Source organism: Phyllobates terribilis, unplaced genomic scaffold (genome assembly GCF_046119375.1).
Source record: "Phyllobates terribilis strain yellow unplaced genomic scaffold, ASM4611937v1 Scaffold_2__4_contigs__length_985480577, whole genome shotgun sequence".
In the NCBI taxonomy this organism is placed as follows: Eukaryota; Metazoa; Chordata; class Amphibia; order Anura; family Dendrobatidae; genus Phyllobates; species Phyllobates terribilis.
In genome coordinates this window covers 295,770,691-295,793,797 of record NW_027362762.1, presented here as the reverse complement: position 1 = coordinate 295,793,797, position 23,107 = coordinate 295,770,691, and the positions used below count along the sequence as shown (strand labels likewise).

At 39.0% G+C, this 23,107-nt stretch overlaps 1 protein-coding gene across 1 annotated transcript in view; it reads left to right on the top strand.

Annotated features, from left to right (window-relative positions):
* ITGBL1 (integrin subunit beta like 1) overlaps window positions 1-23,107 on the top strand; it is a 768,314-nt gene that overhangs the window by 566,628 nt on the left and 178,579 nt on the right. The window contains exon 8 of the mRNA XM_073670396.1: window positions 17,192-17,308. Within this exon, the coding sequence (XP_073526497.1) occupies window positions 17,192-17,308 (117 nt within the window). The remainder of the gene's footprint in view (window positions 1-17,191; window positions 17,309-23,107) is intronic.

Genomic DNA, 23,107 nt, shown 5'->3' with positions numbered 1-23,107 from the left:
CACTAAACTGCAGGGTAATCAATACAGAGGAGGACAATTTTAGATTACAGGAGGATCTATGTAAACTAGAAGCTTGGGCTGATAAATGGCAAATGAGCTTTAATGGGGATAAATGTAAGGTAATGCACTTGGGCAGAGGAAATAAAATGTATAATTATATGCTTAATTGTAAAACACTGGGCAAAACGGTCACTGAAAAAGACCTGGGTGTATTGATGGAAGACAAGCTCACGTTTAGTGGCCAGTGTCAGGCAGCTGCTGCAAAGGCAAATAAAATAATGGGATGCATTAAAAGAGGCATAGATGTTCATGAGGAGAACATAATTTTACCTCTATACAAGTCACTAGTGCGACCACACTTAGGATACTGTGTACAGTTTTGGTCTCCGGTGTATAAGAAAGATATAGCTGAACTAGAGCGGGTGCAGAGAAGAGCGACCTAGGTTATTAGAGGACTGGGGGGTCTGCAATACCAAGACAGGTTATTACACTTGGGGTTATTTACTTTGGAAAAACGAAAGCTTAGGGGTGATCTTATTACCATGCACAAATATATGAGGGGACAGTACAAAGACCTTTCTACTGATCTTTTTACTCTGAGGCCTGAGACGGGGACAAGGGGGCATCTTCTACGTCTAGAGGAAAGAAGGTTTAATCATAATCACAGACGTGGATTCTTTACTGTAAGAGCAGTGAGACTATGGAACTCTCTGCCGCATGATGTTGTAATGAGTGAATCATTACTAAAATTTAAGAAGGGCATGGATGCCTTTCTTGAAAAGTATAATATTACAGGTTATATATGCTAGATTCCTTGATAGGTCGGTGATCCAGGGAACTAGTCTGATTGTCGTATGGAGTAAGGAAAGAATTTTTTTCCCCAATGTGGAGCTTAGTGTTGCCGCATGTTTTTTTTTGCCTTCCTCTGGATCAACATGTTAAGCTATGGGTTGAACTAGATGGACTTAGTCTTCCTTCAACCTTAACCCCTTCGCAACCCTGGAATTTTGCGTTTTTGCAATTTCGTTTTTTGCTCCCCTTGTTCCCAGAGCCATAGTGTTTTTATTTTTTGGTCAATATGGCCATGTGAGGGCTTATTTTTTGCGGGACGAGTTGTACTTTTCAACACCATTACTAGTTTTACCATATCGTGTACGGGAAAATGGGAAGAAAATTCCAAGTGCGGTGAAATTGCAAAAAAAGTGCAATACCACAGTAGTTTTTTTTTTTTTCACCACATTCGCTGAATGCTAAAACTGACCTGCCATTATTATTCTCCAGGTCATTACGAGACACCAAACATGTATAGGTTCTTTTTTATTTAAGTGGTGAAAAAAAATTCCAAAGTTTGGTTAAAAAAAAAAATAGTTCCATTTCTAAGACCTGTAGCGTCTCCATTTTTCGGGATCTGGGGCTGGGTGAGGGCTTATTTTTTGCGCACCGAGCTGAAGTTTTTATTGATAACATTTTGGGGTAGATCGATGTTTTGATCGCCCGTTATTGCATTTTATTGCAATTTTGCGGCGACCAAAAAACGTAATTATGACATTTAGAATTTTTTCTCGTTACGCCGTTTACCGATTGGATTAATTCTTTTTTCATATTGATAGATCGGGCGATTCTGAACGTGGCGATACCAAGTATGTGTATGTAGGTTTTTTTTTAATTATTTTATTTTGAATGGGGCGAAAGGGGGGTGATTTAAACTTTTATATTTTTTTAATTTTTTTCATATTTTTAAAAACTATTTTTCATTTGTTGCTTGCTTCTATAGTCTCCATAGGAGAAGCAGCAACTGTCCGATCGCCTCTGCTACATACAGATGATCAGCAGATCACCTGTATGTAGCAGAAATGGTCCTGCGCTATGAGCGCCGAACACTAGCTCATAGCGACCAGCTCATGACAACCACAGGCGTCTGCTGCAGACCCTGGGTTGTCATGCCCACCCATCGGTGACCCCGCGATCACGTGACGGGGTCACCGATGGGCGGGGTAAGTGACGCGCTTCTGGCGCGGCGCTGTTAAATGCCCCTGTCAGAGATTGACATCGGCATTTAACATGTTAACAGCCGTGGGTGGATCGCGATTCCACCCGCGGCTGTTACGGGCACATTTCAGCTGTAATAATCAGCTGACATGTGCCCGGTTTAATGCGGGCTCAGCGCCAGAGCCCTCACTGAACCGGGGGATTACAGACTGTACGTACTAATACGGCACAGGCTGTAAAGGGTAAACTACGTTACTATGTTACTATTGCAGGGCATTAGCATTTATATGATGGCATTGGTAATCTTATTTTAGAATAATTGATTTGCTATTATTTATTAGTTGATTTTATTTTTTGTGTCATATATTTGTGCTTAAATCTTAATGAAAAATAAATGTCATCTAATCAAAAATTGTAAAGTTTCATCATGGCAATACATTCCAAATCATTTGCTATGAAGTGTTTTTAGCACTACAAGCTGTCCCTTACTCCAATGCCACTGGCACTGTAAGGACACTTCTGGTTTAACTTCAAAGCAAGGTTATGTCCTTGACACACTGGGATAGCAGAGCATGAGCGCGTCCAGAGGGATCCTTGTAATGCCACTGGCACTGGAACTGTGAGAACATGTTCTGACGTCACTCTGGGACATTAGGGATATGTGGACCTCATGATAAAAATAAACTTGGACTATTTTTTTTGATTATGATGATTACTTATGAATATGAAATAATAGACACTGGTCAGAAGTCAATAACTGCAGTGTATCCAATATCATGGTGCACAATGGGTTAAGTGTTATCATCATGCTGTTTTTCCATTTAATGACTGAAATACACTTCAAACAAGATGCAACTAAATTTACTTAATTTAAGGTCATGTTAAAAATGTTTTTAATTAAAATAAATAAATTATTTTGTGCACGCTACATTTGGTTAAATGGTGTAATGTCATCAAACATTCTATAAAATATTAGGCGACACTTCCCAACCAGATAGGACAACAGTTTCACATTCTATTAATTCCTATCATATCCTATCACACTTCATACATGGAACATTAGCCATTCATAACCTAATTGAAAACTGGACTTGCGAAATTCCAAATTATTATCTAACTCTAGGCAATGGCACAGAAGTGATGTGTTATTTATGTAGTAAATATGGGTTTATTTAAACAAAGGTTAATCGTCATATATTCCAATGTGCTTTTACACCAATTTATTCATATTTTTGAGTCTTTTTTGTTTGGAGTAAAAATTTGGATCTTAGACATTTTTATTTTGGGGCCAAATTTATTTTGGCTTTTGTATCATTTATAGGCTAGTTTTTTAAGCCCTCACAATTTTTTAGATGTGTGTTATAATGTTAGTGTGGTCTTCACATGCAGTTTAAGACTAATATGCAAATTGTGATGCTTAAAGAATGAATTATGGAATATTTTACTCTAAAAAGGCACAAAAAGAAATATTTAAATTGCACTAAATTCACAAAACTTCGTGCCCTATTTTGATGCATTTTGGCATAAAGTCTACCAGTGAATAAAGCAAGACAAGACAAAAAAATAACTTAAAGGGAATCTGTCAGTAGGATCAAACCTCCTCAGCTGTCTACATGTAGCTAATAGGAAGCTGAGTAAAATGTTAAATTGATATCTGCGATCTGATGTTTTAATCCAGAGATATCAATGTTTTTCTTATAAATAAATGAGCTGTTAAGATCTATGGTCCACTCATAGAGCTCCCTGAAAATCTGCCTCCAGAGCTTATTTTTAATAAATGTGGGCATTACTAGTGTGGAATACTCTGGAATAAGACATCAGATTGCAGATATCAATGGTATCATTTTATTTAGCTTCCTATGACCCATATAATACCATATAGACGACTGACGATTCCCTTTAAAGGGGTATTCACATCTCCAACATCCTATTCCGATATGTAGCAGTTGTAATAATAATAATATTAGCAAATAACTCCAATTAGAAATATAGTATAGTTTTTCTGATTCACTAAGTCTCTTTCCTCATGTGCAGTCATTGCAGGACCTTAGGTATCCATGGTTACGACCACTAGCAAGTAGCAAACTGTCACTATAAAAACGGCCTTAACCATGGATACCTAAGGTCCTCCAATGCCTCCAATGAAAGAGACATAGCGAATCAGAAAAACTATACTACAGTTCTAATTGGAGGTGTTTGCTAATATTATTATTATTACATCTACTACATATTAGGATAGAATCTTGGAGAAGGGAATACCCCTTTAAGTTATTCTTCTGTCTTGTCTTGCTTTCTTGACTGGTAGAAATTTGTCCTACTGAGTCAAAATCTCTTTAAAAATGCAATTGATCAATCAAAGCCAATGTGATTCAATTCCTCACCATTTTCAAGACCTCTTTTTGCTTTGAGTGAATGGGAGCATTTATTCAGGCTAGAAACAATATATGTAGGTGTTGGGGTCCTCTTCTTGTCATATTTACCAATGATATTTATTTTTTCAGGACTATAATATAAATTAGGTTACAAAGGTTAAGTATTAACCCCTTTCCGACATGATACTTACTAATATGTATCTGCGCCCTGGGCCTTATGGACCAGATACGTATTAGTACGCATCAGCGATTCCGCCCACACAGGCTGAATCCCGGTGTTATGTGCTGGGAGTGGTCCCGCACCGCTCCCAGCACATTAACTACCAAAATGCTGGATCGAAGTCGATCGCAGCATTCCGGTGGCAAGAGGAGGTAAGCGCCGGTACTCACCTCCTCTCTGGCATCCCGCAGTGTCTGTGGCCGGGTCCCGTGGTTGTCATGACACCTGACACCAGGAAGACTTCCTGACACCAGGAAGATACTTTGATCATGAGCAGTGCACGATCACAGTATATTTTCCCTCTGCAGCGCTGACAGCCTGTATAGCACAGGGATGGTGCTGCATCCCTATGCTATACAGACAGTCAGCCTGAAAAAAGTGAAAGTTAATAAAGAATCAGAAAGTGAAAAAAAAAAATTAGAAAAAATATTAAAAAAAAAATGAAAAAAATAATCCCCAAAAAATAAAAATATATTGCTTCGAACAAAAGTATTATTATAAAAAAAAAACAATAAAAGTACACATATTTAGTATCGCCACGTCCAGAATTACCTGACCTATAAAACTGTCCCACTAGTTAACCCCTTTAGTGAACATGGTAAAAAAAAAAACAAAGCAAAAAACTATGCTTTATCATCATACCGCCAAACAAAAAATGGAATAAAACGCAATCAAAAAGACGAATGTAAATAAAAATGGTACCACTGAAAGCATCATCTTGTCCCACAAAAAACAAGCCACCATACAGCTCCATCAGCTGAAAAAGAAAAAAGTTATAGCTCTCAGAATAAAGCGAAGCAAAAAATATTCTTTTTTCTATAAAATTGTTTTTATTGTGTAAAAGCCCCAAAACATAAAAAAACTATATAAATGTGGCACCGCTGTAAACTTACTGACCTGAAGAATAAAGCTGCCTTATCAATTTTACCACATGCAGAACGGCATAAAAAAAAAAAAACTATTCCTGAATTGTTGTTTTTTGTTTATTCTGCCTCCCAAAAAACGGAATAGAAAGCGATCAAAAAATGTCACATGCCTGAAAAAGCTACCATTAAAAACACCAACTCGTCCTGCAAAAAAAACAAGCTTTCACCTGACTCTGTCGGTCAAAATATGGAAAAATTATAGCTCTCAAAATATGGCGATGCAAAAACTAGTCTTTGCAAAAAAAAAGCGTCTTTTAGTGTGTGACAGCTGTCAATAATAAAAACCCTCTATAAATCTGGTATCGCTGTAATTGCACCGACCCGAAGAATAATGTCGTCTAATCACTCATATGGCACGAGGAAAGGCGTAAAAAATAAACTCTAGGGTTAGGGTTGTGCTAGGGTTAGGGTTATACTAAAGTTAGGGTTGTGCTAGAGTTAGGGTTGTGCTAGGGTTAGGGTTGTATTAGGGTTGTGCTAGGGTTAGGGTTGTGCTAGGGTTAGGGTTGTGCTAGGGTTGTGCTAGGGTTAGGGTTGGGTTAGAGTTGTGTTAGAGTTGTGCTAGGGTTAGGGTTGTGTTGGGGGTTGGGATTTTTTCAAAAGTAAAGAAAAAAATTAAGATATGGCGGCTAGTGTTGAGCGCAAGTGCTCGCTACTTGAGTTTACATAGGGTGCATGGGTATGCACCGAGTATCGCGGGTGCTCGAGTGACATGTTTGAGTCTCCGCCCCATATGCTTCACGGTCACAAAAAACTGGAGGGGATTGTCTGCCATGCACAATGGTTTTTTTTTGGGTGTCTAAGAACCGTGAAACATGCGGGGCGGGGACTCAATCATATCACTCAAGCACCCACGATACATGGTGCATACCTGAGTATCTGATGCAAACTCTTAGCGAGCACTTGCTCTCAAGACTAATGACAACTTATTTAATATGATGACCTAATGTTATCAATTTCTGTGTCGTATCTGTTTGTTCAAAATGTTCATTATACCCCTTGATGAAATCCTTGAGGGGTCTAGTTTCCAAAATGGGGTCACTATTGGGAGATTTCCACTATTTAGGCTCTCCAAACGCGACATGACATCCGCTCTCAATTCCAGCCAGTTTTGCATTCAAAAAGTCACACAGTGCTCCTTCCCTTCTGGACCCTGCCATGCCCCCAAACAGTGTATTTTCCCCACATATGGGGTATCGACATACTCAGAACAAATTGCACAAATGTTTTTTGGGTCCATTTTCTCCTCTTACCATTTCAAAAATAAAAAGTTTGGGGCTAAAACATCATTTTTGTGGAAAAAGTTTAATTGTTTTTATTTTCACGGCTCCATGTTATAAACTTCTGTGAAGCATCTGGGGGTTCAGGGTGCTCACCACACATCTAGATAAGTTGCCCCCCGAGGAAGCGCACCACGGTGAAATGCGCGTAGGGGTGACAATTGCAGTCGGACACATACCTGGTTGCTATGGGTAAGCCTTATCCTTCTTAAAACAACTTCTATGAGAGATTTATTGGCCTGGTACAATCACCTTTATATGCACCATGTGTTCCCTTAGTGTACACATGTCTAATGGGGTACCTTTATATCTCTAGTTGTTTAGGATAAACTTATTTATAGGAAATATCAAAACACTGGTTTTGTCATACTGTTATCTTTAGGATTTATGTGGCATACCTTATGGACTGTGCCCTTCTGTGATTTTCACATATCTTCACCTTATACCAATTGATCATTTTACTGTTTGTTCTATTTTTAATATAGTTACAATAAAATGTATACCTTTTTAACCTTACCAAGAGAATACTATTTATCTTTGGGGTTGACTACTCTGATTATTTATAGGTTGATAAATTTAGGGAGGTATAGCAACCCCCTTGTCTCCCGTATGAGACCATGAGATTGAAATACACCCATAGCATATGTTCTATGTTTATACATCTAGATATGTTCCCTGAGGGGTCTAGTTCCCAAAATGGTGTCACTTGTGGGGGGTTTCCACTGTTTAGTCACATCAGGGGCTCTCCAAACACAACATGGTATCCGCTAATTATTTGAGCAAATTTTACATTCAAAAAGTCAATTGGCGCTCCTTCCTTTCCAAACCCTGCCGTGCGCCCAAACAGTGGTTTGCCCCCACATATGGGGTATTATCGTACTCAGGAAAAATTGCACAACAAATGCTATGATGTAATTTCTCCTGTTACCCTTATGAAAATGCAAAATTGGGGGCTGAAAAACATTTTTGTGGGAAAAATGTGAAAATTTTATTTTTACGGCTCAATGTTATAAACTTCTGTGAAGCACCTGGGGGTTCAAGTTGCTCACCACACATATAGATAAGTTCCCTAAAGGGTCTAGTTTTCAAAATGGTGTCACTTGTGGGGGGTTTCCACTGTTTAGCCACATCAGGGGCTATCCAAACGCAACATGGTATCCGCTAATTACTCAAGCAAATTTTACATTCAAAAAGTCAAATGGCGCTCCTTCCCTTCCAGACCCTGCCGTGTGCCCAAACAGTGGTTTACCCCCACATATGGGGTATTGGTGTGCTCAGGAGAAATTGCACAACAAATTTTGGTCCATTTTTTCCTGTTACCATTGCAAAAATAAAAAATTGGGGTCTAAAGTAGCATTTTTGTGAAAAAAGTTAAATGTTCATTTTTTTCTTCCACTTTCCAAACATTCCTGTGAAGCACCTGAAGGGTTAATAAACTTCGTGAATGTGGTTTTGATCACATTAAGGGCTGCAGTTTTTAGAATGGTGTCACTTTTGGGTATTTTCTGTCATAAAGGCCCCTCAAAGTCACTTCAGATGTGATGTGGTCCCTAAAAAAATGGTTTTGTAAATTTTGTTGGAAAAATGAGAAATTGTTGGTCAACTTTTAATCCTTATAACTTCCTAACCCAAAAAAATTTTGGTTCCAAAATTGTGCTGATGTAAAGTAGACATGTGGGAAATGTTATTTATTAACTATTTTGTGTGGCATATCTCTCTGATTTAAGGGCATGAAAATTCAAAGTTTGAAAATTGCCAAATTTCCGATTTTTTCACAAATAAACGCAAGTCATATGGAAGAAATTTTATCACTATCATGAAGTACTATATGTCATGAAAAAACAGTTTCAAAATCAGTGGGATCCGTTGAAGCGTTCCAGAGTTATTACCTCATAAAGTGACAGTGGTCAGAATTGTAAAAATTGGCTTGATCATTAACGTGCAAACCACCCTCGGGGTTAAAGGGGTTAATACTTGTGTAAAAGGGAATGTTTTTGGAAAATTGGGTGTTTCTAGAAGTAGGGCTTAAAATGTACTATAATGTATGATTCAAATGTTTTTAAAGGACATATGGACATGATAAAGGGGAACTTAAGATAGCAGACCACCACAACAATGCCCACCCTTCTTATCAAGTGCAATGTTTAGCAAAATTCCGAAAATGGTTGCAAGTTCTACCCCAAAAATGTCATATGTTATCGTTTTCAGCATTTTAGTGGTAGTGATTGAGTGGAATCTTGCATTAACTGTACATTAAATATATATTGTCATTACTCTGTATTCAATGCGTCCATATCTCTAAAACTGACAAACCATGTATGCATAACTTATAATAATATTAGCTTTGCCTTGATCCACGTTCTATTACTGTGAGGTAGGTGCGCACACTATTGAAGACGTAGGCAGTGTCATTGTCCTGACCTTTCTTATGCGTGGAGGATTCCACACTACAGTAGCTTTAACAAATGTGCTGTCATATTGTCCCCCCAAGAGCGCCAACACAATTGGTATTATTTTATACATATTACCACTTGCCCCGGTTACCATATTGTGTCAGCCAGACCTTAACTAGACCTTAATAAATTAAATGTGACAGGTTCTCCATTACTATATCTTTTGACTATCTTCCATTGTTGTTGATATGGCATCTGAAACTCTTACCCACAGTATAACTAGAGTAGTAGATACATAATTTTTATGTCCAGTAGTCTGAAGATGACTTACTATACTGTACGTTTGCTTACAAAATCAACATCATAAAGCAGCCTCAACTGTAAATGTCATTTAGTTTCATAGCAGCTCGTGAGGTGAAGCAGTGGGAATACATCTGTTGAGATCAGATAGAGCTAACAAACTAATCCCTTTAGCGCTGATACAGGGGTTTTACAGAAAATCAGAGGTCAGAAAATAGTATTCAAGGGTTTTTGGGCTCAGTAGCAATTCTAGAATTCTAGTATTTACATGTATCTATATATATTTATATATAGATATATTTTTTTTTAAGTCCGTATCAAGGCACAACATACAGGAAATGTACAATCAGAAATGTATCTATTGTTTAAGTCAGTTTTTTATGGTAAATGTTTTTTAAATATTTACTATGAAATCTTGCAATTTTCACATTGGCCTCTAGGTTTAATACTTTATTCACACTTCCTGTTACTTACAGAAGCCTTTTCGGTAGTTTCATTTTCTTCACAGGCAGGATTACAATGACAGCTAACATCTCTATATACAATGGATAACACGGAACGTTCCGGGTCACCTCCTCCCCCTCCATTTATAGTGGCCTTTTCCCAAGTTAGAGTATGCTCAAAAAATAGCTTCTTAACCAGTCTACTGTTGCTTGTATCAAGTGTGAAAATGGTACAATTTGTATTTTTAATATAGTAATAAAAAAACAAAAACATTTTAAACAATAAGTTATTTTCTCATTACACATTCCCTTTAAGAAACCTTGGTATAATTTGATGCCAGCACAATAAATACTGAATGCTAAGTTCCCAGTAGGATTATTCATCATCTATTTATATATGCAGAGATGTGTTGAGTGCATGATAATTTGTCGTGTTCTATGTATTTTTTAGGAACTCATACTGTATATGTGATGAGAATTTACACCATCTGCTTCTTTTAATATATAGCAGTAAAATGATATACTGAACCAGTTTCCTAATATCATAGATTTCTGTAGGCAATCTTTATTGACACAAACAGATATAAACTTAAAGAGAACCTTTCGTCAAATTTTTTATATTGAACTAGACACATGATGAAATAGTGGCTGCAGTGCAGAATAAAACTGCTTTTTGTCTCTCAGTTGAGAAATTCAGCAATCAAACTATTTGGTACCTAATGAGTTAACTTTTTGTAGATCCAAGTTAGTGTTATCAGATAGTTTTCACTGGAGGCGTGTGATTATTCTACCTGTATGAGCTGCCCAGTCATAAGCAGATAGCACCATACTAGAGAAAGAACATGCCCCATTATAGCTTAAGTGGTGGATGTAATCATACAGCTCTAATCTCATGGTCTAACTTCCTGTATGATTAGACAGTGCTGGGAGATTAGAACACAGATGACTCAGACCTTTCAGATAATTGTTACCTGTGGGGGAAGGAGCAGAACAGAAGAGTTTAGCTTTGTTACATTACAAACCCTTCTATCAACTCTCCTCCCGTCATAACACTGTCACCTCTGCTTTACTACTTCACTATTGTGGGAGCATGTTATTTTTCCGCTGTGTTGCTGCTTGCTTATAATTGGTCAGTATCATACGGGGGGGGGGGGAGTACATGCCTTCAGTGAATACTATCTAATAACATGTATTTGGACTTAACAAAAGTTAATTCATTAGGTGACAGTATTTTAAATGCTAATATCTCTTCAATGGAGATGCAAAATTTAAAAAAAGAAAAAATGTTTTGTTCTTCTCTGCAGACACTATTGCATTGTGTGTTCAGCTCAACATGACAAAGTTGATGAAAGGTCCCATTTAATAAGAAATGCAACCAAAATCATATATACTGATTTTGGTTACATTCTGACTCTTTCATTTTGGTTAACGACAGAAGAAATTATCATAAAAGTCATATAAAATGATCTAGTGTGGAAATGACTGTCAGACGTTCTGAAATCTCAAGCCAGTTATTAGCAATTATGTTGTTGAGGTGTGGTTTGCTTTTAATAAAGCAAATTTGTTGTCACACTATTATCAGCCCAAGCAGCATAAAATAATATTGTGCCATTTGGCTAATAGACACTTCTGAAGAATAGAGCAAACTCATAGTCAAGTGCGTAGAGGTTTTCATGTCCGAGCAGCTGTGCAATTTCAAGCGTCATTTGGACTCTAGAGCACTGGAAACAAGTTCTTTATAGTAATGAATTAGTTTTCACTTTCTGGCAGTCTGGCCTCCACTGAGACGTACCTAAACCCCATCGAAAACCTTACAGATGAAGTGGAGCCAATTGGGATCCAGATCTTTTCATCCAAAATCAGTGCCTGACCCCACAAATGCTCTTTTGACTGAATGAGAATAAATTCTCGCAAACACACTCCAAAATCTCTCCAAAGAATTCTATAATAATTTTATTGACTATAGCATATCCTTTCATAATATGCAAAATTATGGGCTGTAGAGCATATTATTGTACTAAGCAGGAACTACTGCTTGTTGTGATCAAAGCACAAACACAATGAAAATGGAAGATCAGACTCTTTCCCTAGCAACATAAATGTAACATGTTTTCAGAAAAGATACGATATAACAACACTAATGGTGCATCTTCTATGGAACTAGACTCATAGCTCAGGACATACTGTGGTTTTAGCATCTTAAAAGTTATATGATATTAAAAATAAATTTTGGTGACATATGATATTGAGATAATTTATAGCAACATGAAAAACACAAATGATACACACAAGCTGGAACAAGTATCGTAACTACCACAGATTTAGAATTTATAAATTATGAAATGTGAGGCAGACTGAAATATAAAAAAAAGATTGACCAAGCAAATCTTTAAAAAAGATATGTTAAGTTGATAGCAAACTGATTAGTGATAAGTAAGCTGATCAAAATTCTTTATGCAAGCAATAAAGAGAAGGGCAAGGAACCATACCTCTTGTCCTTTACCTAAAACCCAGCTTTCTTTATATACTTTTCTATGACCAGAATATTTGATAATTTGGCACAGATCAAATCCCACTGATTATGGATTGAAGGAATTTTAAAGAAATTTGCTCGCAAAAAAAAATAGGTTTAACTTTTCTAACACCAATGTCAGAAAAAACCTACAAGAAGCAAAACAAAAACTGAGCTTGGTTTAAGTTGGTATACATGCAGCACATAAATGCACGTTTACACTGGCCATAAATCAGAAAAAACCTATAAGAAGCAAAATAAACATAAACCCTGATGTAAAAAAAAAAAATAATAAAAAAGCAAAAGAACATTTAAACAACATTGGGCTCTTAGTAAGGCTGTGTGCCCACAATGCGTTTATTAAGCGTTTCCGCAGCGGCAATTCCGCTGCAGAAACGCTTAAAAAACGCATGGTAGAAGGCCTGCCATGGTCCCCAATGATAATCCGCATGTGGTGTGCACATGCTGTGGAAATTTCCGCTGCGGATTATCTTTGCAGAAAAAAACGCAGCACTACCAATTATTTTGCGGAAGCGCTGCGTTTTCGACGCCATTGGCTTGCATTAGAACGCCTGAATTCTGCTTCACTAGATAAGCACATGCGGAATACATGCGTTCAATGTGTGGATGGTACCCAGGTCTAGAGGAGAGGAGACTCTTCTCCGGACCCGGGTACCATAGAAACTGTAAAAAAAATAAAATAAATAAATGTTATATTTACCTTCTGATGGCCCGCGATGCGCTCGTCCTCCCTTGCCGGCAGATCGCGATGGACTGGAGGACCTGCGCTGACGTAATAGTCATTTGACGGGTCACGCGTCGCTGACGTTGGCAAGTCCTTCAGTGTACCGCGATCTGCTAGCAAGCCAGGACGGATCGAATAAAGACTCCGGGGGCCATCGGAAGGTAAGTATAGATTTATTTTTTATTTTTAGACATTCTTTCGGTCACAGTATATAAATCCATGCCGTTTGCATGGATTTATATAGTGTGACCAAGTTGACAAGCACTTTCCAAGTGATGCTAAAATCGCTTGGAAAGCGTTTGTCAACCCGCATGCGGAAATGCATGTGAAGAACGCTTCACATCCGCATGTCCCTGGCAGGAAAAACGCATGTACAATCCGCATGCGTTTTTTCTGCCAGGGAGATGCAGAAAAGCTCAGGAAAAATCCGGAGCATTTCTGCATCAAAAATAGTATAAAAGCCATCCCACCATGGCACGGTGACCCCATTCAGAATGGTCCTACTCTGTCTAATATTTAAAACCTTGCCATGTGTCTATGTTGATCTCAGTGTGTGAATAAAAGCAGACAACGGACCAGGTCCCGAACAGTAGACACCAGCCCAGGGAAGCTATTAAATGAAATTGATTTCCAGCTCAAGCAAGGGAGGCCACAGAATGCAAAGATACAAAGGAAAAAAACACAAAAACTGAGCTTGGTTTAAGTTGGTATACATGCAGCACATAAACACACATTTATACTGGCCATGAATCAGAAAAAACCTACAAGAAGCAAAATAAACATAAACCCTGCTGTAAAAAAATAAAAAGCAAAAGTGCATTTAAATAACACAGGGTTCTTAGTAACACTGTTTTTGATCCAAAATAGTATAAAAGCCATCCCACCACGGCATGGTGACCCCATTCAGGATGGTCCTACTCCAATGTCATCAGCAGTTACTGGTAAGGGAAACCTCACCTGGGCATACATTTTCCCTTCAGTGACCAAATGAACAACCATTGATGGAAGCAGGAGCGTACACAGACACAAGATGGCCCCTGTTTAAGAACAATATATGGGCCCTTTTCAGTCTACTAACTCATCATAATGCAGAACTCCACCTGCTTTGGAGGTGGAAGTGGGTCCTCTTACCTCTTGGGCCTCTATGAGGCTGCACAGGTTGTACAATTGTCAGGGAAATATTGAAAATATTCTTTCTCTCCCTGTCATAGATAATAAGAAGTCTTTCTCCCAAGGGATTTCCATGAATAAAATAGAAGTTATACTGAATCATTTCCCACAAACCTATATATATTTCTGCTCATCTTCTCCTTCTCTTTACCATGCTGACCAAAGGTTGGGCTGCATGTACAACCTGGCAGGTTTCCTTTAAATATGAAGAACCTCATAATCTAATGACTTTGAAAGTTGATTAACCAATTGCATAGCCCTGATGTCATAGCAATTGGCATCAGAGGTTGTATGATGGTCATATCTGATTATATAGGCAGTCAAGATGGCTATGGACCTTTTAAGTTGAAGTTGACTATAACTTTTGCAATGTGCCATATCTTTCCATGGCATTTATACTTTAGTAGAAATTGATGGTAGATATCATGTAGCATTCACATTGATGTCAATTGCTCATTTGACTCACTTAGCATGACCATTGCTGTGTGTGTGTGTTGTGGTAAGATGACTCACTCGGCTGCTTTCAGAAGTAGACTCAGGAAACGGTTTCCTCTGCGGGTTTATTGTAACAGCATAAAGCCGATTCAGCAAAATAAACATAGCCTTTCTGGCAAAACGGCAAAACAAAAGATAAACGATAGCACAGTCCATATGTGTGTGTGGGGTTCGCCCGCACAGGTTATAGCACACCCTTCAGCTCCTCCTGAGCTGAAGCTTTACAGTCTGGAGACTTGCCTCTCCAGACACACAACCCGGGAAAAAAAAATAGTGACTGAGCATTTAACCTTGCTCAGCCACACCCTGAGGTGGATGTAGGGTGAATGACTTCCCTCCCATCTCCATGTCATTCACACAAAACCACTCCCTTTAGGTGATTTAACCCCCCAACACATAACATGCTGGAGGAAAGTTGTAGGTTCAGTTCGCTAAGGCTAGCAGCTGTGGCGAAACATACTTCTCCTCACATATAACACCAGTGATTCTGTCACAGTGTATAGATGCCTCACACTGACTTGTTGCACCAGGACCCATAATCCTTTAGTAATGCTTCAGCTTACACACACACCACTTATGGTAGTTTTAGCAGTAAATGCAACTATGTCGCATTATATACAGGGTGGTTCAAAAGTAGGTGGCCAGAAAATAATAACATTTATTTTGATTTATATATAAAATTATATTTACTAACACACGTATAACATTGACAATTCAATTTTATTCTGAACAATAATACAAAAGCCCTTAAATTTTATCAACGCAGGTGCTCCAACTGTTTTCCATTACAATTTGCACAGCTTTGAAGTCTGCCTCTTACGCTTCAACAAACTTTTTTGCACAAGTCTCTTTGGGTATTAATTTCTTGAAATGCATCTCTTATGTAATTTTTCAAATCACTGACACTTTTTGGTTTTCGACTATAAACTTTGTCCTTGAGCACTCCCCAAAAGAAAAAATCTATTGGGGTTAAGTTGTTTCATCTAGATACTCGTGGACTACTTTTGAATAATGTGGAGGGGCCCCATCTTGTTGGAAATAAAGGTCATTTGAATTAGGCTGTTGCTGTAACTGGGGAACAACTTGATTTATTAGAATTTCGAGATACTTATCTCCTGTGACTGTTCCAACAAAAAATATTGGTCCTAAAACACCAAAACTTGAAATACCACCCCAAACATTGACACCAGGCTCATTTAGTTGTTGCTCTAACGTTAAATGCATGTTCTCATTATACCAGTAAATACAATTATGTCTGTTAATATCGCCGGATAATTTGAAAGAAGCTTCATCACTCCACATAATGTTATCTAAAATTACAGAATTTTCTTCAATTTCGTTAAGCACAATCTCACTAAATTGCAGCCGCCTGTCTGGATCATCCTCCAATAAACCATGAATTAGACGTGGACGATAAGCTTTCCACCCAATAGATTTCAGGATTCGCATGATAGAAGCTCGTGAAATTCCCAATTCCAAAGAGGCTTTTCTGGTGGACTTTTTTGGACTCTGAACAAATGTTTCAGCAACAAGTTGTTTATTATCTTCTGTACAGACTGTTTTGGGTCGACCAGTTTTTGGAGCATTAAGGATTGAGCCAGTGGCATTGAATTTGTCACAAATGCGGTAAATGGTTTGTCTCTTTGGGGCTTGAGTACCAAATGTTTCAACCCAATTTGCTCTAACGGTTTTAGCATTTTGAGATTTCCAATACTCTGTTAAAATCCATTTTCTTTGATCTGTATTTAAATTATTTGCCATTATGTGTTATCTGAATTATCTGAAAAGAAAACAGATTTGGGGGAGATCTATCTGTGAAAACTAGATCTGTGAAACTGGCTCAGTTGCCGTTAGCAACCAATCAGATTCCACCTTTCATTTTCCAAAGAGTCTGTGAGGAATGAAAAGTGGAATCTGATTGGTTGCTAACGGCAACAGAGCCAGTTTCACTTTACACCATGTTTGATAAATCTCCCCCTTCATAACCTTATTACATTTTCTGTCCACCTACTTTTGGACCACCCTGTATATTGTTCTGACCAGATTATAGGATGGTTCTGTTCACTAGGTCCTTTTGTGAAGGTTGCATATTTCGGATATCTATCTATATCTATCCATACGTGCATAACATAGGTCATATACATATATGACTTACATTATGTCACATAGTACACAATGCCTTGTGACACATCTTGCTCACTTTTGTATTTTATATGGCTTTAACCTTCGGCATACTTCCTAAGATGATGGTAGTAAGGTGCGGATTGGATACTTCTTTTCATCAGAGAATGTAACTATTCTGTGTGGCTTAAAGGATATGACTAATGTGGATATTTTGTACCGCAGGGAAATGTGAATGTGGTCAGTGCACTTGTTTCCCGCCTGGAGACAGCAGGGTGTATGGAAAACTTTGTGAATGTGACGATCGGCAGTGTGAAGACCTAGAAGGCAATGTCTGCGGAGGTAAGAATTCTTGTACTCTGCTTGTGAAAATAAACACATTACCTTGCATTGGCATGTCAATTTCACACATAGAAGGCTGTCATAGAATTATGTCCGAATGTGTTGTAATCATGTACATAACAGTTATATGTGAAGGTCATAAGAAAATGAATATTTCTATATACTGAAATTTTAATAGTAAATTTTTAAGAATATAGAACATTTCAAAAGAACAGTACAATGTAATATCCACAATAATACACATCTACTGATACACAACAGCTATGTTACACTGCAGTGTTTAGAAGCATGATTACACAAATTTACACTGCTATCATTAATAGGACTAGTTCATGGTGACCACTGAAAGCATTTGTGTTTCTTGGGTTTTGTGCCTTTTTCATAAGTTAGCTTGTGGCCCCATTCTTCCCACCTATGACAAAATCTCTTACTCTGTCCAATTATGTAAATATCACACAAATAATGCACATTGTGTAATGCAGGCATATACTGTACATCAAAAGCAATGGAGCTATATGATATTCAAAGATAATCCCACTATACACTGTCAGTACAAATATAAAGTTATTCAAAAACCCACTATATCAGAACCAAATAATACCGGTGTACAGTAATGAAATGTTATCTTCACACTATGGCTTAAAACAAAACTTTATACAGTACAAACACCAGCATTGCCATTATACCATTTTTCAAGACACCAATATTACCTCTACACCATGACCAGTGTATTACCACTACATAGTGACTACATAATATTGCGATACCATTACTGAATAAAAACCTATATGTAAAGACCTATATGACAGCCATACATGGAGTATGTAACACAGGTACTATGTGCACTGTATACAGGGCCGGTTTAAGGCAAAGTGGGGCCCTGGGCAAAAGTTTAAAGTGGGGCCCTAAATGCTAACATATTGCACCATCACACAGAAACATTTCGGGCTGCTAAATGAGCGTGATTGACAATATAATGCAGCCATCCCTCAGCGTATAATGCAGCCCCCTATACAGTATAATGCAGCCCCCCATATAGTATAATTCAGCCACCCCATAGAGTATAATGCAGCCACCCATCAGAGTATAATGCAGCCCCCCCATACAGTATAATGCCGCCCCCCATATAGTATAATGCAGCCACCCCATGGAGTATAATGCAGCCACCCCTCAGAGTATAATGCAACCCCCATACAGTATAATGAAGCCCCCCATATAGTATAATGCAGCCACCCCTCAGAGTATAATGTAGCCCCCCATACAGTATAATGCAGCCCCCGAAATAGTATAATTCAGCAACCCAATAGAGTATAATGCAGCCCCCCCATAGAGTATAATGCAGCCCCCCATAGAGTATAATGCAGCCACCCTTCAGAGTATAATAACGCCCCCCATACAGTATAATGCAGCCCCCCATACTGTATAATACTGCCTCCCATGCTCTCTAATGTAGACACCCCTCAAAATATAATGCAGTCCCCCAATATAGTAAAATGCAGCCACCTGAGTATAATGCAGTCACTCCATAGAGTATAATGCAGCCCCCTATACATTGTTATGTCCTCCACGTATAAAAAACAAATAAATACAATACTTACCTCTCCTCTTTCCCCCGCTGCTCCATGTTCTGCAGCATGTTTCAGCAGCTCCTCTGCCGGCACAGCGTGACATCATCACGCTCGCTGCATCAGAGGCAGAGGGGGAATGATGGGAGAGGGAGCGTCAGTAATTACAGTAGAATTAAAGTAAACCATTAGATTCATTCTGCTCAAACCACAGTTACAGTCAGGTTCTTTACTCTGAATGCTGCAGATTTCATTATCAAACATACTTTAAAAAGCCAGTTGGGCACTATTTGCTTTGGCTGACAAGTTCGAGGCTGATATCCAGCTGACTTCGCCAGGCTCCTCATGACTGAAAAGTACCTTCCTATGGACACACATAGGGAGAGACCTGTTAGTCACCTGGAGCAGGGCAGGGAGACGCCAGCTAGATACCAGCCTCAAACTTGTCAGCAGAGACATATAGTCCCCAGACAGCTATTCAATGTATGTTTACCCTGAAATGCAGTATCGTTTTAGAGAGGAGCATAACCTGTGATTTGGGCAGCATGAATCTCCATCCAGTGACTCACAGCTGATGTCATCTCTAATTTTATTGTTTCACTTTTCTGTCTGGCCCAGACCACTATGAAATCTTCTTTCAGTCATGACTTGTATATGCAGATTTTGCAGCTCTTTGCTTTTCCAGCACACTTCCTGCCATTTCCCTACCTACCCAAACTTCCCAACCTGTTGCTAACCCACATTTTTATGTTACTGCAATTATTTCCCCAAATTCTATAACTACTATGTTGCTTACATTGCCCCCAAATACTTTACTTCAAAAATAATCACCGTATGTTATAACTACCTGGCAAGCTATAGTGGGTTATTAATACTGCCCCAAAGTAACAGTGTCAAACAGATAGTGCCCATATTGTGCCACAGACTGTAATTGTGAACCAAACAGTAAAAGTGTCTTCTTTTGTGTTTCACAAGGTAATAGTGCCACCTTTTGTACCCCACGCATCAGCAGTGATTTTTTCCGGAGTATCTAAACAGTAGAAGTGTCCCCTTTTGGCCTTCACACAATAATTGTGGTTCTCTAATTGCCACACATTGTGATGTACCTCTAATTACCTCTTCTGTACTTCCACACAACGGTAATGCCTTACTTTGTGCCTTCATAAATTATATTGATGTCCCAAGGACTACAGTTGAGTTAAAAGTGATTCTTGCCCGAAAGTACAGGGTATGTGCCTTGATGACCGAGAGCTGTAATTCTGTTATTTATTATGACTGTACACAGTTTACAAGTTTGTTTTCAGATACTTTCCTAAGAACCGAGCTGAGCCTATGTAATGCAGTATATTACAGTACAGTGTAAAGAAAACAGAGAATGCAAGTCCATGTAAGGAAGTGGAGGTTCGCCCCCCCCCCCCCCCCCGAAGATATGATGTTGGTATATAGTGCATTGCATAGCTTTAAATGTGATTTTGCCAGTTTAGTAATTTAAATGCACTTAGTTTGGGTATAGACAGAGTTAATAGTTAGGACTAGCCCAGAATGGGAGGGGCTGCATGGGAATACATGAGACAGCTTCCTGGTAACAGATAGGGCCTAGCATTCAGTAATGAATGAACTAAGGCCTAATAGCTTGCAGACATGCATATTAAATTGTGTTGTGTGCGAAGAGGGAGGGCATCAGATAATATGTCCTAAAGACCAAGAAAACGTGAAGACACATTTCACAGATTGGAACCTAGGCCAGGAAGGCCATTTAAACAGCAACAACTTTGCCCAGGGGGGAGCAGAAGGCCCACTTAAAGGGGATTGAAAGCAGAGGAAACTTTATCAGAAGGACACTAGTGAACAATTGTCTACATTGGAAATAAGCTATGGTCACCATATTGGCACATGAATTCTCCTACGGAAAGCAGTGAATTTCAAGATACTATTGAGGAGTCATACCAATGTACGTTGAGCAGTGGCATTCTTATTAGTTAGTTGGGAACTGAGAGTAGCTGTGAGTGGCCGTATCATTACACCTCGACCCGTGTGGCCCTTATGGGGAAGACGGAGCTTCCGATAAGAGTTTGCTAGATTTTCGTGAGATGCAGGATTGTGCAGTGCAAGGAAAGAGAAATTGTGAAGTGCAAGGAAAGAGAAATGCTATTAAATGTAACCGAGAAGTGCCCTTGCCTGCTTAATGCAAGTAAAACATATGTGAAGTATTGTACCTATTATCTGATGTACATAGTTCATAACAAGTTACTGTTCAGTAAAAAGTTAACTTATCTCCGTAACATCTGGTCCTGGCCTGCCAAGTACAACGCATGTGGTCTGCAGAAGCGTATTGCCCAGGTAACTAGAGTACACACAGCTAGTCAGTAGGACCTCAGTTTTTATGTATCATGGCGGAGTGCGGAAGACAGGTACCTCACCCATGACTGCACCATGCTACATCCTGAGAGATATTGGGACAGCAGAAAATTCAAGCCTTGCATAGTTATGAATTCAACGTTGTACTAAAGTATACAGGGCAGATTATGAAAGGGGTGCAAGGGACATGTACTCCCTATACCTTTCCCATCCTGTGTATCAAGAGAACATTAACCACTACTCTTTCCTGCACTGATTGGTTCTTCCAATATGCTCTGTCAAACAATTTCTACTTACACCCCTGGCAGTCTATTCATAGATAGTGCACACTCTGCTCACTACTTGAAATTCACTTCTTTTAGAAAAATGCCGATCCTTTGATAACTGTTTGGCATCTCAAATCAAATGATAATAGATGGAGAAGTATCCATACTTACATGTAGCTCTTTTGAAGTATAGGAGTCCTTCTACTGAGATGGGGGACTCCACCAATCTGAATCCAACACTGATAATATAAATGAGAACATGTAATGCAGTGTATTAAAGGATTTGTCCGGTACTTTATATTGATGGCCTATCCAGGACCGGCGTTAAGGGCAGGCAGACTAGGCATCTGCCTAGGGCCCCCAATCTCCCAGGGGCCCTAGGCAGATGCAGCACACCACGAGGCCGCTGTGGGGCCTGTGAGTTAGAGAGGGTCGGCGCCAGCGCTGCACACCCTTCCCCGCATCTCATATTCAACTGTATCGACATCACTATATTGGGGCTACATTGTATTATATGGGGCTGCAATATACTATATGGCGCTGCATTATACTATAAGGGGGCTGCATTATACTCTATGGAATCTGTATTGTACTGTATGGAAGCTGCATTATACTCTTTGGGGCTGCATTATATTATATGGGGGCTGCATTATACAATGGGGGCTGCTTTATACTCTATGGGGCTGCATTATATTATATGGAGGCTGCAATATACTCTATGGACTCTGCATTATACTGTATGGGAGCTGCATTATATTACATGGGGTCTGCATTATACTCTATGGGGCTACATTATACTATATGGGGCTATATTATATTATATGGGGCTGCATTGTACTCTATAGGGGTTGCATTATACTCTATGAAGGCTGCATTATACTCTATGAAGGCTGCATTATAATCTATGGGGGCTGCATTATACTCTATGGGGGCTGCATTATGCTCTATGGGGCTGCATTATGCTCTATGGGGGCTGCATTATACTTCATGGGACTGCATTATATTATATGGGGGCTGCATTATACTCTATAGGGGTTGCATTATACTCTATGAAGGCTGCATTATACTCTATAGAGGCTGCATTATAATTTATGGGGGCTGCATTATACTCTATGGGGGCTGCATTATGCTCTATGGGGGCTGCATTATACTTCATGGGACTGCATTATATTATATGGGGGCTGCATAATACTCTATAGGAGCTGAATTATACTCTGGGGGCTGCTTTATACTCTATGGGGATGGATTATATTATATGGGGGCTGCATTATACTCTATGGAGGTTGCATTATACTCTATGGGGCTGCATTATACTCTATGGGAGCTGCAGTATATTATATGGTGCAGCATTATACAATACGGAGGCTGCATTATACTCTATGGAAGCTGCATTATACTCTATAGAGGCTGCATTATATTATATGGGGGCTGCATTATACTCTATGGAGGCGGCACTATACTCTGTGGGGCGGCATTGTACTCAGTGGGGGCGGCATTGTATTCAGTGGGGGTAGCATTATACTCTATCAAGGACTATAGGCTATGTATTCTACTGTATGTACTATATGGGGGCTGCATTATACTGTATGGAGGACTATGGGGAGTGCTTT